Source organism: Oncorhynchus clarkii, chromosome 20, assembly GCF_045791955.1.
Source record: "Oncorhynchus clarkii lewisi isolate Uvic-CL-2024 chromosome 20, UVic_Ocla_1.0, whole genome shotgun sequence".
Lineage (NCBI taxonomy): Eukaryota > Metazoa > Chordata > Actinopteri > Salmoniformes > Salmonidae > Oncorhynchus > Oncorhynchus clarkii.
Window position 1 is genome coordinate 77612316 of NC_092166.1, and position 13627 is coordinate 77625942.

Genomic DNA, 13627 nt, shown 5'->3' on the forward strand with positions numbered 1-13627 from the left:
TAAAACTGTCCAGTTTGGGTGTTTGGCTGCAGCGAACTGAAAAGAGGAGCGACCCAGGGATGTGTGCTATGGGGACCTTTAACCGAATGTGACTGGCAGAACGGGTGTTGTATGTGGAGGATGAGGGCTAGAATTTTCATAATATCTTCAGAATTCTTGAGAAATTAGTCAAAGGTAATCAAATGTGAAATACTGCTCATTCATTTGCTGAAAATTCTCTTCAGCAAATTCATGGGGGGGGGGGGGGGGGGGGGGACTTTGGAGAGATGTTACATGGTAGCATACCATGTAAGTGTTGTAGCATACCAACTAAGTGTTTTAAGTTTTAGATATTATTTGTTCATCTAGGACTTCATCTATTGGATTTAGGCTAATTATTGGGCCAAAGCTTGATTCAAATTAGGCTATGTGTCATTTTCTATCAATATATGATGGTCTATTGCAGTTCTACAGTGTGACTACCAATTTGTATATCCGTAGAATTTCCAGATTAAGCTACTGTGTTTATCTTTTTTTTGTTGTTACAAACTAAACGCGCTGAACGTAGGCATGCTAGATATGGAAGACAAGAACTTTCCATTGCGGATGTTAAACTTCTTGCTAAAACGTCTGGTTTCAGGAAACAATGACGCATAAATGGGCAGGGTTTAGGGGTATTCAACAGTGCGATTAGGTGTACTTTCAGAATATTCACACACAAAGGTTATTCTTAAAAGCATATATTGTCGTCTCCTCATTACAGCATCGAAAATAATGAAGGGACTGAATTCGAAGATCTGTCTGACACTGGCTGTCATCTTCTTTCTCGCAGATAACGGACATGGTAAGTTTTAAAATAAATAGTAGGTTATATCACCTTTTTGCATTAGCCACATGTAGGATACTTGAATATTTAAATATTGGGGAAAGTAATTAGGGATAGTTAAGGATTTTTAATAATAACATTAAAGTTGAGTAATTCGTATTGATACATTTATCCGCGCGTCTGCTATCAAGTTGACGTCTTCTGGCACGCTTGACAAAATAGTCTATAGGTTACTGACTATTTTGTGTGAATTGGTTTGTATTTTCTGACAGGAGGACACGTTTTACTACCAGAATAGAGTACGAGTTAGAAAAAGGTTGAGGCCCCACAGGATAGAACAATGCACATTTTGCTCATAACTTTAAGCTGCCATTTATAAAATGGGTGGTTGCATAAGTGAAAGTGTAATTTGATCATAGTATTGACATAGTCTATTGTAGGCCGACATCATACTGTGAAGACATTTTAAAGCCTTATAATAATAATATAGGCTAAATGTGTAAAAGCAGAGTAGCCACTGTGAGTTTGTGTGAATAAGGTATATCTTTGTTTTCTGTTAAAAAAGCTAAATAAGTAGGCCTATATCCATTCTGCCCAACAAAAACTAAAGCTGTAGGCTACCTATTTTGTTTTTTTTGTTTTTTCTAAAGTGAAAATATTCTCACAGATTGCAAGAACAAGTTTACTAGCAAGAAATGGGAAAGTGTCTCACAGTTGGAGTGCTGGTCAGCTCCTCTCACAGTTGCAGCGCTGGTCAGCTCCTCTCACAGTTGGAGTGCTGGTCAGCTCCTCTCACAGTTGGAGTGCTGCTCAGATCCTCTCACAGTTGGAGTGCTGCTCAGATCCTCTCACAGTTGGAGTTCTGGTCAGCTCCCCTCAGAGGGGTGGTGCTGATCAGGTCCTCTCTGTCCATTATAATCTTAAAGCCAAAACTGAACCCAAATCAACACTCCTACTCCGAGACGCTTGGTACATACGGACCGAGAATAGTTTAGAGTACATGTTTTTGGAAAGTTGTCAAAATATACCCCCAAAACAAGTTATATAATTTTTGTTGGGCAGGATGAATGGTGGCAAGCACACTTGTTCATATCAAAACTCCCAGACTCCTCTTACAGGCTGACTACACCACTCGCATCGCAAAATCTATTTTATTCAATTATTGCACCCATACTGCTCACGTGCGCCAACGAGCGTCTGTGTTGCCAAGGGCTAAAATATAAATCAGCTCTATTTCTGACGCAGATCGCGCTTCAGAGTTTGTTTTGATATTTTAACCTGCGTGTCGTGATCGCGTTTGGTATGGGGGGACAAAATACATTTATGCACAATGGCGCACGCGCGCAGCCGGTTTGGGTTCCGTGTTAGGGATATGGGCTACCTTGACTTGTTCCTAAACCATTCCAAGGCCCTTTGAAGTCTTTTCAGGCCTATTGATTATTCCCAGGCATTATAAAATCAGCATCCAGATACAGATAACTGCCAAAATAAAGGAAACACCAATATAAAGTGTGTTAATAGGGCGTTGGATCATCACGAGCCAGAACAGATTCAATGTATCTTGGTGTAACAGTATAACTTTAATCCGTCCCCTCGCGTGAACCAGGGACCCTCTGCACACATCAACAACAGTCACCCACGAAGCATTGTTACCCATCGCTGCACAAAAGCCGTGGCCCTTGCAGAGCAAGAGGAACCACTACTTCAAGGTCTCAGAACAAGTGACGTCACCGATTGAAACGCTATTAACGCGCACCACCGCTAACGAGCTAGCCATTTCACATCCGTTACACTCACCCCCCTTTTGATCTCCTCCTTTACCGCAGCAACCAGTGATCTGGGTCACGGCACCAATGTAACAGTATAACTTTAAACCGTCCCCTCGCCGGGCGTGAGCCAGGGACCCTCTGCACACATCAACAACAGTCACAGACAAAGCATCGTTACCCATCGCTGCACAAAAGCCACGGCCCTTGCCGAGCAAGGGGAACCACTACTTCAAGGTCTCAGAACAAGTAACGTCACCGATTGAAACACTATTAGCGCGCCCCACCGCTAACTAGCTAGCCATTTCACATCCGTTACACTGGCATAGATTCTACAATTGTCTGGAACTCTTTTGGTGGGATTTGACAGCATTCTTTTATGAGAAAGTCCATAATTTGATGTTTTGTTAATGGTGGTGGAAAACGCTGTCTCAGGCGCCGTTCCAGAATGTATTAATGTTCTATATTATATCATGTTTAATGTTTTGTGTGGACCCCAGGAAGAGTAGCTGCTGCTTTCGCAACAGCTAACAGGGATCCTAATCAAATTCCAATGTTTAAAAGCATATATTTCATATCTCATATTCAATAGGAATATTGTTGACAAATTATCCTTTGTCACAAATGAGTTATGTTTATATATTGTCATTCCTTTATCAAACACAGGGGCTCCAGCAAAAGGCAGATATATGTGGCTTAAATGCAGTCCAGACGCCAAGAATGCCAACTGTGAGACACAGAGGGGTCCCTGGATGGACTTGCCCGGGCCTCCTGACAGACTCCCTTCAATTGCCGTAAAGGATATGTAAGTATATGTCATCATCACAGATCAATTTGTCAGGAGACCAAGGCTCTATGGGCTAATGAATTTCAGAATTGAACAGACTATGACAGGATTGTTCAAACTTTAACTTCTTTGCACCATTGCTTTTGATGAGTGATGTCCCCATAAAGGATTGCAATAACGGACATTGACAAATTGTGTCACAAGCCCCACTTAAGCATAAACATTTCCAAAATCTTTTTTTTTACTTCACAATTTCCTGTAGGAAATGTTATTAATTACAGAATCGACCTGGTAGGTGCGTGGTGTGACTTGAATGGCCTCCAATATTCGGTCTTATTCCCGAGAGTGATGGAAGCATACAGAAAGAGAGCACTTTGATGACTTCTTATTAGTATAAACTACACACTGTGAGCCTACTCTTTGGTTCTAGATTATCCTGCTGAAAGATGAGTGTTAAAACTACGACCTATTTTAAATGATCTGATTATATATGTGTGATTTCCGCACTCATTATATTACGACAGACAGAAGATAACAATATGCACTCAGCTCTGTTAAACACTCTGTTCAACATTTTCACTGTTGAGGAAGCTAAACATTTGCTATCATATGGTCTAAGACACCACTTCCCCTCTAGTGGTCAAAATCCTAAGCAAGACATTGTATCAGTTAGAAAAACACCAAGACCCAAAAAGGTTGAATCTCACAAAACCCTCTTCCTTATACTGTTGTTTGCAGAAAAAGTTATTATCGTTTTAAATGACCATATTACCATGAAGAAATATAAAAACCTGCCTTATACGACAATAAGGTACAATGGCAAAAAGTCAGGAATACACTGTTTAATTATGGATTTTGTGTATTACACTTGTTAAAGTACCATGCAAACAGAATAAAACCTGTGTAGTAGTGCTGTTATTATGTTAGTAACAACATTGTATTTTATGCAATTACAAAGCATTTCCTAAATAATTACTATGTGACAACATATGAATCCAATATAGTGAGTGACTGGAGTAATAAGTGTTTCTTCACAGGTATCAGGGCAACTTTGTAAAGTTTTACAAATGATTCATCTACATGTGGTTATTTTCGCATTCACTTAAATGTGCACTATGTAGAAATTGCTCTGCCATTTCCTGGTTGCTAAAATTCTAATAGTTCGCCTCATTTCAAGTGGTGACAAAACAAGCAGGTAGAGTGTAGAGAATCATTGTTCACTCTAAACCGCTGTGAAATATATTTTCCATAACCAAAAAGATTGTATTTTCAGCTGGTGTACAAAACTGAATGTAAAAGACACAAAAATGAAACTTAAGAGCGGGAAGCATAGAAATAATGCACATAAAACAAATCTAATGCTTCTTAGGCTTGCTTTCAATGAGAATGACAGCTCTATAACACACATTTCTATGTAAATTTGATTGGGTCGCCCAAAAAGTTACATAATGCTGCTTTAAGTTGATAAAATAAAAGATTGGACACTGTTTCAACAATATATTCTCTGGCAAGAACGGTTATAGAGTTATCATACTCTCAGCCTTTCTTGTTAAACGCTTTGTGACTTCAACTTAATACGATCCAAGGCTCTCAGACAAACAAAGCAGGGAGGATGGGTGTGTAGAGACTCCCAGGCCTGCTCGGTAGTGAAAAAACACAGGAAGAGCTCAGAGGATGTAGACTGTAATGGCTAACGTTACTGTGCTTCTGTTTTTCTTCCAGAGTGCCAGAAGAGGCTGGCTCAGAGCCGGAGGAGCAGTCAGGCGAGGGTTCTGCCACAGGAATCCTTTTAACTGAGCAGGGCTCTGGCGACCAGTTGGGCAGCACAGATGTGGATGGGATTGACTACCCTGGCTTTGTCTTCCCACCGAAAATGACCATGGATCAGGCTCTGCCTCCTGCTCAGGAATTGAAAGAGGATCACCTGATCCTGTAGCCTGCCAGAATGCTAAATATTGAAATTGTGATGTCAATCCGGTTGTGTAAAATGCATTTTGCAACCTCTCATGATTCCATGAGCACCTTAAAACGGAATTTCCATTTGAATTATTGTATTTTCTGGTCAATGCTATCCGCATCTTATGAAAGTAGTAATACCATGCTATTTGACCCAGGTATTGATGCTTGGCTGTGTAAGATTGCATTTAGGTAACTGAAGAGTGGGAAATGTAAGTGGTTATAGCATCATTTACACAGTTTAGTTATTTCCCATGGAACCAAAGAGATCAAATTAATCGCTTTTTTGTGTGTTTTTATTTTTAATACCTGCCAAGAATGTAATTAATTAGATTTAACCAGTAGCCTTTATTTTTGAGCTCAGCAAATTATATTTTTCATACGGTTTTAAAACGTGTGCTTTTATTGTTTTCTTTTGCAATTAAATTTATAAGATACTATATGATAGTCTTTCCCTCTTCAAATATTGTCAAACATAATACTTTATTCAGAATATCCACAATTGTCACAATTTGATATTATATCATTCCACACTCATATTTTTTGGGAAGATTTAAATAAACGTGTTTTGATAATCCAATGGTATTTGAACCATAAACTATTTAAGGATTTGGGATTAGGTTTCTTTAGTGGACATGAGTTGGGCTCATGGTCACGTGATCAGGTCCCACTGGGCACACACTGGTTGAATCAATGTTGTATCAATGTAATTTGTCAACGTATTGTGACATGAAATCAAGGTGGAAAATACAATGGATTTGAAAAAAGTAATCAATCAGTACTGCTTTCATGTCATTTCAACCAGCGTTGTAAATATTGAAATAGGGGTAAGACTTCAACTTAAATACATTGACTTAACCTTACTAACAGGTTGTTACATCAATCTACTTTCAACATAATCATCAGAATTATATATACGTTGAAAATTCCACATAGAAACGTTCGTAGCCTAATGCTAAATGACTCCGGAGTGGCGCAGCGTTAAAAGGCACTGCATCTCAGGGCAAGAGGCATCACTACAGTACCTGGTTTGAATCCAGGCTGTATCACATCCGGCTGTGATTGGGAGTCCCATAGGGTGGTGCACAATTGGCCCAGCATCATCGGGGTTTGGCCAGAGTAGGCCGTCATTGTAAATAAGAATGTTTTCTTAACTGACTTGCCTAGTTAAATAAAAGTTAAATGAAAAAATTACTAAAATGTAAAATTCAGTACAAAGGTAACTGCCAAAATAAAGGAAACACTTGAGCAAATTAGTTGGTGGCTTTGTTATTGTGTGGGGTGCATTTTCCTGGCATGGTTTAGGTTCACTTAACCCCTTAGAGGGTGAGGTAAACTCCAATAAATATACAGCCATTGTTTGAGTGATGACCTTGAACCTATGGTGAATCATTTCTATCCTGATGTCCCTATTAAGACACGTTATGTTGGTGTTTCCATTATTTTGGCAGTTACCTATATATTGGGTGGTTGAAATGATGCAGAACTTCCTGTTATTTGACCTTGTTTCAATGTTGATAGCAAAATAGTAAGTTTGAACTGTTTTAGCTATAAACTATTATAACCCCATTCCTGAAAGCTAAGACTCTCTGGAACATAGATGTGCTTTCAGATCCCCTCTATGATGATCACAGGCTGCGCAGGACCAGTTACATGCTGACCACACTGCCCATGTTGCGTGCAAGATCATTGCAAAATAAATGTACACATACAGTTGAAGTCAGAAGTTTACATACACTTAGGTTGGAGTCATTAAAACTCGTTTTTCAACCACTCCACAAATTTCTTGTTAACAAACTATAGTTTTGGCAAGTCGGTTAGGACATCTACTTTGTGCATGACACAAGTAATTTTCTAACAATTGTTTACAGACAGATTTTTTCACTTATAATTCACTGTATCACAATTCCAGTGGGTCAGAAGTTTACATACACTAAGTTGACTGTGCCTTTAAACAGTTTGGATAATTTCAGAAAATTATGTCATGGCTTTAGAAGCTTCTGATAGGCTAATTGACATCATTTGAGTCAATTGGAGGTGTACCTATGGATGTATTTCAAGGCCTACCTTCAAACTCAGTGCCTCTTTGCTTGACATCATGGGAAACAGGTACAAAAGTATCTATATCCATAGTAAAACGAGTCCTATAGGCCGCTCAGCAAGAAAGAAGCCACTGCTCCAAAACCGCCATAAAAAAAGCCAGACTAAGGTTTGCAACTGCACATGGGGACAACGATCGCCATGTCTTTAACCAAAGACTAAAGGAGAGTGTGTGTCCACAGGTATGGAGGAAGCTAAAGTCATTTCACTGCCTAAAAATAGTAAAGCAACATTTGCTGGCTCTAACTGCCGCCCAATCAGTTTGCTGCCTGTTCTAAGTAAACTGATGGAGAGAATTGTGTTTGACCAAATACAATGCTATTTTGTCAGAGAACAAGTTAACTACTGACTTTCAGCACGCATATAGAGAAAGGCACTCAACTAGTACTGCACTGACTCCGATGACTGATGAATGGTCAAAATAAGTGGATAACAAGATGATAGTTGGAGTTGTATTGTTAGATTTCAGTGCAGCCTTTGATGTTAGTGATCATAAATTGTTATTGAAAAAGCTCACTTGCTATAGCTTTGCATCACCCGCCATCACGTTTGGAGAGATATTTATCCAATAGAACCTAGAGAGTGTTCTTCAATGGAATCTTCTTTAACATCACATATGTACAGTGCAGTGTCCTTCAGGGAAGTTGCCTTGGACCGTTACTCTTCTCTATGTTTTACAAATGATTTGCCACTGGTCTTACACAAAGCTAGAATGACTGTATGCGGATGAGTCCACACTCTCCATGTCTTCACCCAAAGCCAGTGAGCTCACTGAAATTCTAAATAAGAAGTTACAGTCAGTATCAGAATGGGTGATTAGTAATACACTGTTGTATTTGGTTCCAAACATCCTCTAAGATCTAAACCTCAACTGGAGTTGTGCATAAAAGGTGTGACAATTGAGTAAGTTGAGGAAGCTAAACTCCTAGGTATGCCACTGGATGGTCAATTATCTGACAAAGTTGTTGTGAAGATGGGGAGGGGTATGTCTGTTATAAAAAAAAACATGTTCTGCATTGTTTTACACAAATCAACTGTACTAGTTGTTAGGTCTCTGGTCTTGTCCCATCTTGATTACTGTCAGGTAATATGGTCAGGTGCCGCAAAAAAAGACCTAGCTGGTTCAAAACAGTGCAGCACACCTTTCTCTTAACTGCACATACAAAACTAATGTCAACAACATGCATGCCAGTCTACTTGAGGGTTGACAAGAGATTAAGTGCTCGTCTAGTTATGAGAAATATACTGTTATGAAAAATTCATTGTTTGCATAATCAAATAACATAGAACTCAAACACCCATACATGCCCCACAAGACATCCCACCAGGGGTCTCTTCACAGTCCCCATGCCCAAAACTAATTCACGGCAACAGACAATATTGTGCAGAGCCATGATCGCATGGTCATCTCCGATTGCTCAAGCAAACAGCAAATTACTGTCAAAAATATATTAAAACGGCATCTCATGGAACAATAGGGACTGTGAAAGGATAAACACATGCACACAGACACACTATCACACACAATCTACAAACACAATATTCCAATAGTGTTTGAGCTGTGACATCCACTCATATTGATCATATCTTCACTATTGCTAGAGCTTTGCTCCAAAGCAATATCAGTTCATATTGGCTGTAGTGACCATAAGATTGTGGCAATAACAAGGAAAGCCAAAGTGCCAAAGGTTGGGCCTAAAGTAATTTATAAGAGATCATACAAAATGTTTTCTTTGGACTCTTTTGTTGAAGAGGTAGTACACACACATTATTGTTTGTATATGTTGTATTTTAAATGTGTGTGACTGTTCTTGTCTATCAGTATATCAGTGTTTTGGTGTGTTTTTTGTTGTTGTTGTGTTGGCACCAGGAAGAATAGCTGCTGCTTCGGCAAAAGCTAATGGGGATCCGAGTAAACCAGTAAAACCCATTTAATGAAGGTGCAATAGAGGGGGTATGGTGATCCATGCATGTGATGAGAAACCTTGCCTGAGACCTAAAGATGTTTTAGTATGACTGATGGGGTTCTCACCCTGGTCACCTGTGCGCCAGACAATGCAACTTTTCAGGTCTCAGACAAGTTAGTCATCATGCGAGCGTGGTCACCAAACCCACTTTGATCTCCTCCTTGAAGAGACCCATCCAAGTCACAGGACCAATGCCTAGGCTTTAGCTCAGCAGGCAAACACAGTCTTAACCCAGCCAGTCACATGTTACACATCATGACTACCCTTGCTGGAGACTTGAAATTAACACGTCTAACACAAACTCACACATGTCAAACTAACAGTTCTTTAGGTTTCAGGCAAGGTTCTCATCGCATTAGCATGGCCCACCAAACCACGCTCTTTTGACGAGTCATTTTGCTGGATCTTGAAGACTTGTATTGGTGTGGCAGATGGGGTTCTGTGAAACTCAATACTCAGCCTAAAGTGTTGCCCCTTGCAATTGAAGAAAGACCTTTTTAATAGTAAGATGGGTTGGAATGCTTCAGAAAAGGCGTTCATGTGTGTTTGAGGCAGAAGTCCTGAGTTCAAGTCTCCATTTGAGCTGAATCAAGGGGTAAACGGTACTAGCTAAGCACGCAGCTAACATCCTCTACAATTGTGCCACTGGACTCCAACCTGCAGTTTGCTGGTTCAACCACAGTGGTCACTGTGAAGTCAGTTTGCTGGTTCAACCACAGTGGTCACTGTGAAGTCAGTTTGCTGGTTCAACCACAGTGGTCACTGTGAAGTCAGTTTGCTGGTTCAACCACAGTGGTCACTGTGAAGTCAGTTTGGGAGGTGAATGTAGCAGATGGGGTTATGTGAAACTCACTCATCAGTCTGAAGTGTCGTCCTTGTACATTAGAAGAAGGCCTTTTTCAATAGCTTGGTGGGTTGGAATGCTTCAGCAGGGAGGTCATGTGTGTTTTCGAGGCAGAGGTCCTGAGATTGAGTCTCGGTATGAGCCGAATCAGGTGGAAACATTGGTTCGAACCCAGTCAATCTCAAAAGCAAGATTAAATGGGCAGTGGAAAGGCTATCCTTAGAATATAATTCTTATTAGGCCAAATTTAATTTTGTGACACTCCCTTCTAACGTATCCTGCGATCATCGTAAAGGAAAACAGAAGGCATATCCATGTTCCAGAGAGTCTTAGCTTTCCAAATCCATAGGATATTAATTCAACATGTCACATTCCCTTCACAAACCGCTAAAAGCTTCTGTTTACCAGAGATAGAATCAAACTGTAACGGTCTTCTTGTGGTGAAGTAGAGGCGGACCAAAAAGCAGCGTGATTATATTGATTAATGTTTAATAAAAAAAAAGGATAAACACAAACACTACAAAACAACAAACGTGCAAAACACAGAGACAGGAACAATCACCCACAAACACACAGTGAAACCAAGGCTACCTAAATATGGTTCCCAATCAGAGACAATGACTAACACCTGCCTCTGATTGAGAACCATATCAGGCCAGACATAGAAATAGACAAACAAGACATCCAACATAGAATGCCCACTCAGATCACACCCTGACCAACCAAAACATAGAAACATACAAAGCAAACTATGGTCAGGGTGTGACACAAACGCTATCCGTTCTCCTCTACCTTTCTGGCTGGCAAAATACCAGGATGTTGTCTCTGGTTTTGAATCTGAATTTAGAGAACTGAAATTGAAATCTAAATCCGAATGCATCTGAGAAGTTGAATATACGAAACTTTGATGAACTTAAAATTATAGTTGGTAAACTTGATAGTTTGTAAACTTGATACACAGACAATGAATGCAATATCTACCATATTGAAACTCAATATATAAATACTGAATTTGAATATTCAATTAAATTTACATTTAATTTGAAAGCTGAATGCAATATTAATTCAATTCAATTTGAAAACCAGTTTAATTTCTGAATTCAATGATTCAATTTGTGCATTACAAATAAAAAATATATTAAATTCAATATCCTAATACAAATTCTAAATTACGGAATTCAAATACAATTTCTGTTTGCACTGAAATTGCTCCATACCTGCCTGCAACTTCAGTATCAGTGTCACTATGCTGCTGAGGGAATTTCCTCGTGATCTAACAGTTCATATGAGGGTTTAATGGCCAAGACGTTAGTTTCTTCCGTGATAGACCAGGGTTCAGATCCTCCCGTGACACTTCAACCACACTGTGTCATTTCCTGAACTGGCGAAAGTCCATTATCACACCCTCATGCTGAATATTTCCCTGAGCTTCCTCTGTAAAGTACCTGATGACCTACAAAACCACCAGTTTTGTTATGCTGAGACCAAGATATCTTTTTTAAGATGATCCCTGAATTACTGAAATGACAGAAATACACACATTAAAATACAAATACAAAATGCAAGCAGAAAGAAAACAAAAAAAGTGAAATATATTAACCTGTTGGCTTGTGCACTTGCCTCTCTTTTTCATAATTTTCCAGATGAAAATACAGGACACAAATAATAGACTGTATTGTTTCTTATTAAACTGGTGGTTTGGATCCTGGATGCTGGATGCTGATTAGACGAGCAGCGTTCCAAGCCAAGTATGTATTGGCCATCATAGACAGAGAGTGAACCGTGCCCAAACAACTTCAGAGCCAGTCAAAATCGCGCACCAATGTGATTATCATGGACATAACCAAGTAAATGCCAATAGAAAAAAAAGCACAAACAAACGAAGCTAGGATACTGTCATTCCAGGTTCAATGTTTGATGTGACTGAGTTAGCTTAAGTATGCTAGTTCGCTAACAAGTGACATGAACGTTGTCCAGCCTGCATAGCAACCATTTATTTTAGAATGGACGACCAGTCCTTTTGAATAGCAACTATAAATAAATGAATGTGTCGCGTCTATTACGTGATAATGCCCTCGAAGCCGGTGTTTTGTCTCGGGACAGCAATCCGTGCCAATATATCTCCCAAACACCGGCTTCGAGGGTATTATAACTTTTATACAAGGGGTTACCAACATATTAAAATAATGATTTACATATTTTGATTAAATGTAATTTTGAGGAATTTATTCATACTATTCCATTCTTCCACAAGATATAGTCCCGACACAATTCTAGGGTTGCTAAAGATGCAACCCAGTCTTCAGTATTTTTGTTCTTTATCCATGGACGTGAAGGCCTTCATAGACTGTTCAATCAATCAATTACATTTATTTATAAAGCCCTTTTTACATCAGCCAATGTCACAGAAGCCCAGCCTAACACGCCAAACAGCAAGCAATGCAGATGTAGCAGCAATGCAGACTGTTCTCTCTGCTACCGCATGGCAAGCCGTACCAGAGCGCAAAGTCTAGGTCCAAAAGGCTCCTTAACAGCTTCTACCCGCAAGCCATCAGACTCCTGAACAGCTAAACAAATGGCTACCCAGACTATTTGCATTGTCCCCCCTCTTTTACGCTGCTGCTACTCTGTTTATTATCTATGCACAGTCACTTTAACTACCTGCATGTACATATTAATCAGCAGCATACCACCCTGCATACCACTGCTGGCTTGCTTCTGAAGCTAAGCAGGGTTGGTCCTGGATGGTAGACCAGATGCTGCTGGAAGTGGTGTTGGAGGGCCAGTAGGAGGCACTCTTTCCTCTGGTCTAAAAAAAATATCCCAATACCCCAGGACAGGGATTGGGGACACTGCCCTGTGTAGGGTGCTGTCTTTCGGATGGGACGTAAAACGGGTGTCCTGACTCTCTGAGGTCATTAAAGATCCCATGGCACTTATCGTAAGAGTAGGGGTGTTAACCCCGGTGTCCTGGCTAAATTCCCAATCTGGCCCTCAAACCATCACGGTCACCTAATAATCCCCAGTTTACAATTGGCTCATTCATCCCCCTCCTCTCCCCTGTAACTATTCCCCAGGTCGTTGCTGCAAATGAGAACGTGTTCTCAGTCAACTTACCTGGTAAAATAACGGATAAATAAATAAAATAAAAAAATCAAATGTATTTATATAGCCCTTCATACATCAGCTGATATCTCAAAGTGTTGTACAGAAACCCAGCCTAAAACTCCAAACAGCAAGCAATGCAGGTGTAGAAGCACGGTGGCTATGAAAAACTCCCTAGAAATGCCAAAACCTAGGAAGAAACCTAAAGAGGAACCAGGCTATGAGGGGTGGCCAGTCCTCTTCTGGCTGTGCCAGGAGGAGATTATAACAGAACATGGCCAAGATGTTCAAATGTTC

The 13627-nt window shown here is 40.0% G+C and overlaps 1 protein-coding gene across 1 annotated transcript; it reads left to right on the forward strand.

Moving 5' to 3' along the window:
- Positions 1-539: 539 nt before the first annotated feature.
- LOC139376942 (serglycin-like) lies at positions 540-6567 on the forward strand. The gene is made up of 3 exons (XM_071119962.1): positions 540-823; positions 3238-3376; positions 5081-6567. The coding sequence occupies exons 1-3, from the start codon at positions 754-756 to the stop codon at positions 5292-5294; spliced, it is 423 nt and encodes a 140-aa protein (XP_070976063.1). The 5' UTR covers positions 540-753; the 3' UTR covers positions 5295-6567.
- The last annotated feature ends 7060 nt before the right edge of the window (positions 6568-13627 follow it).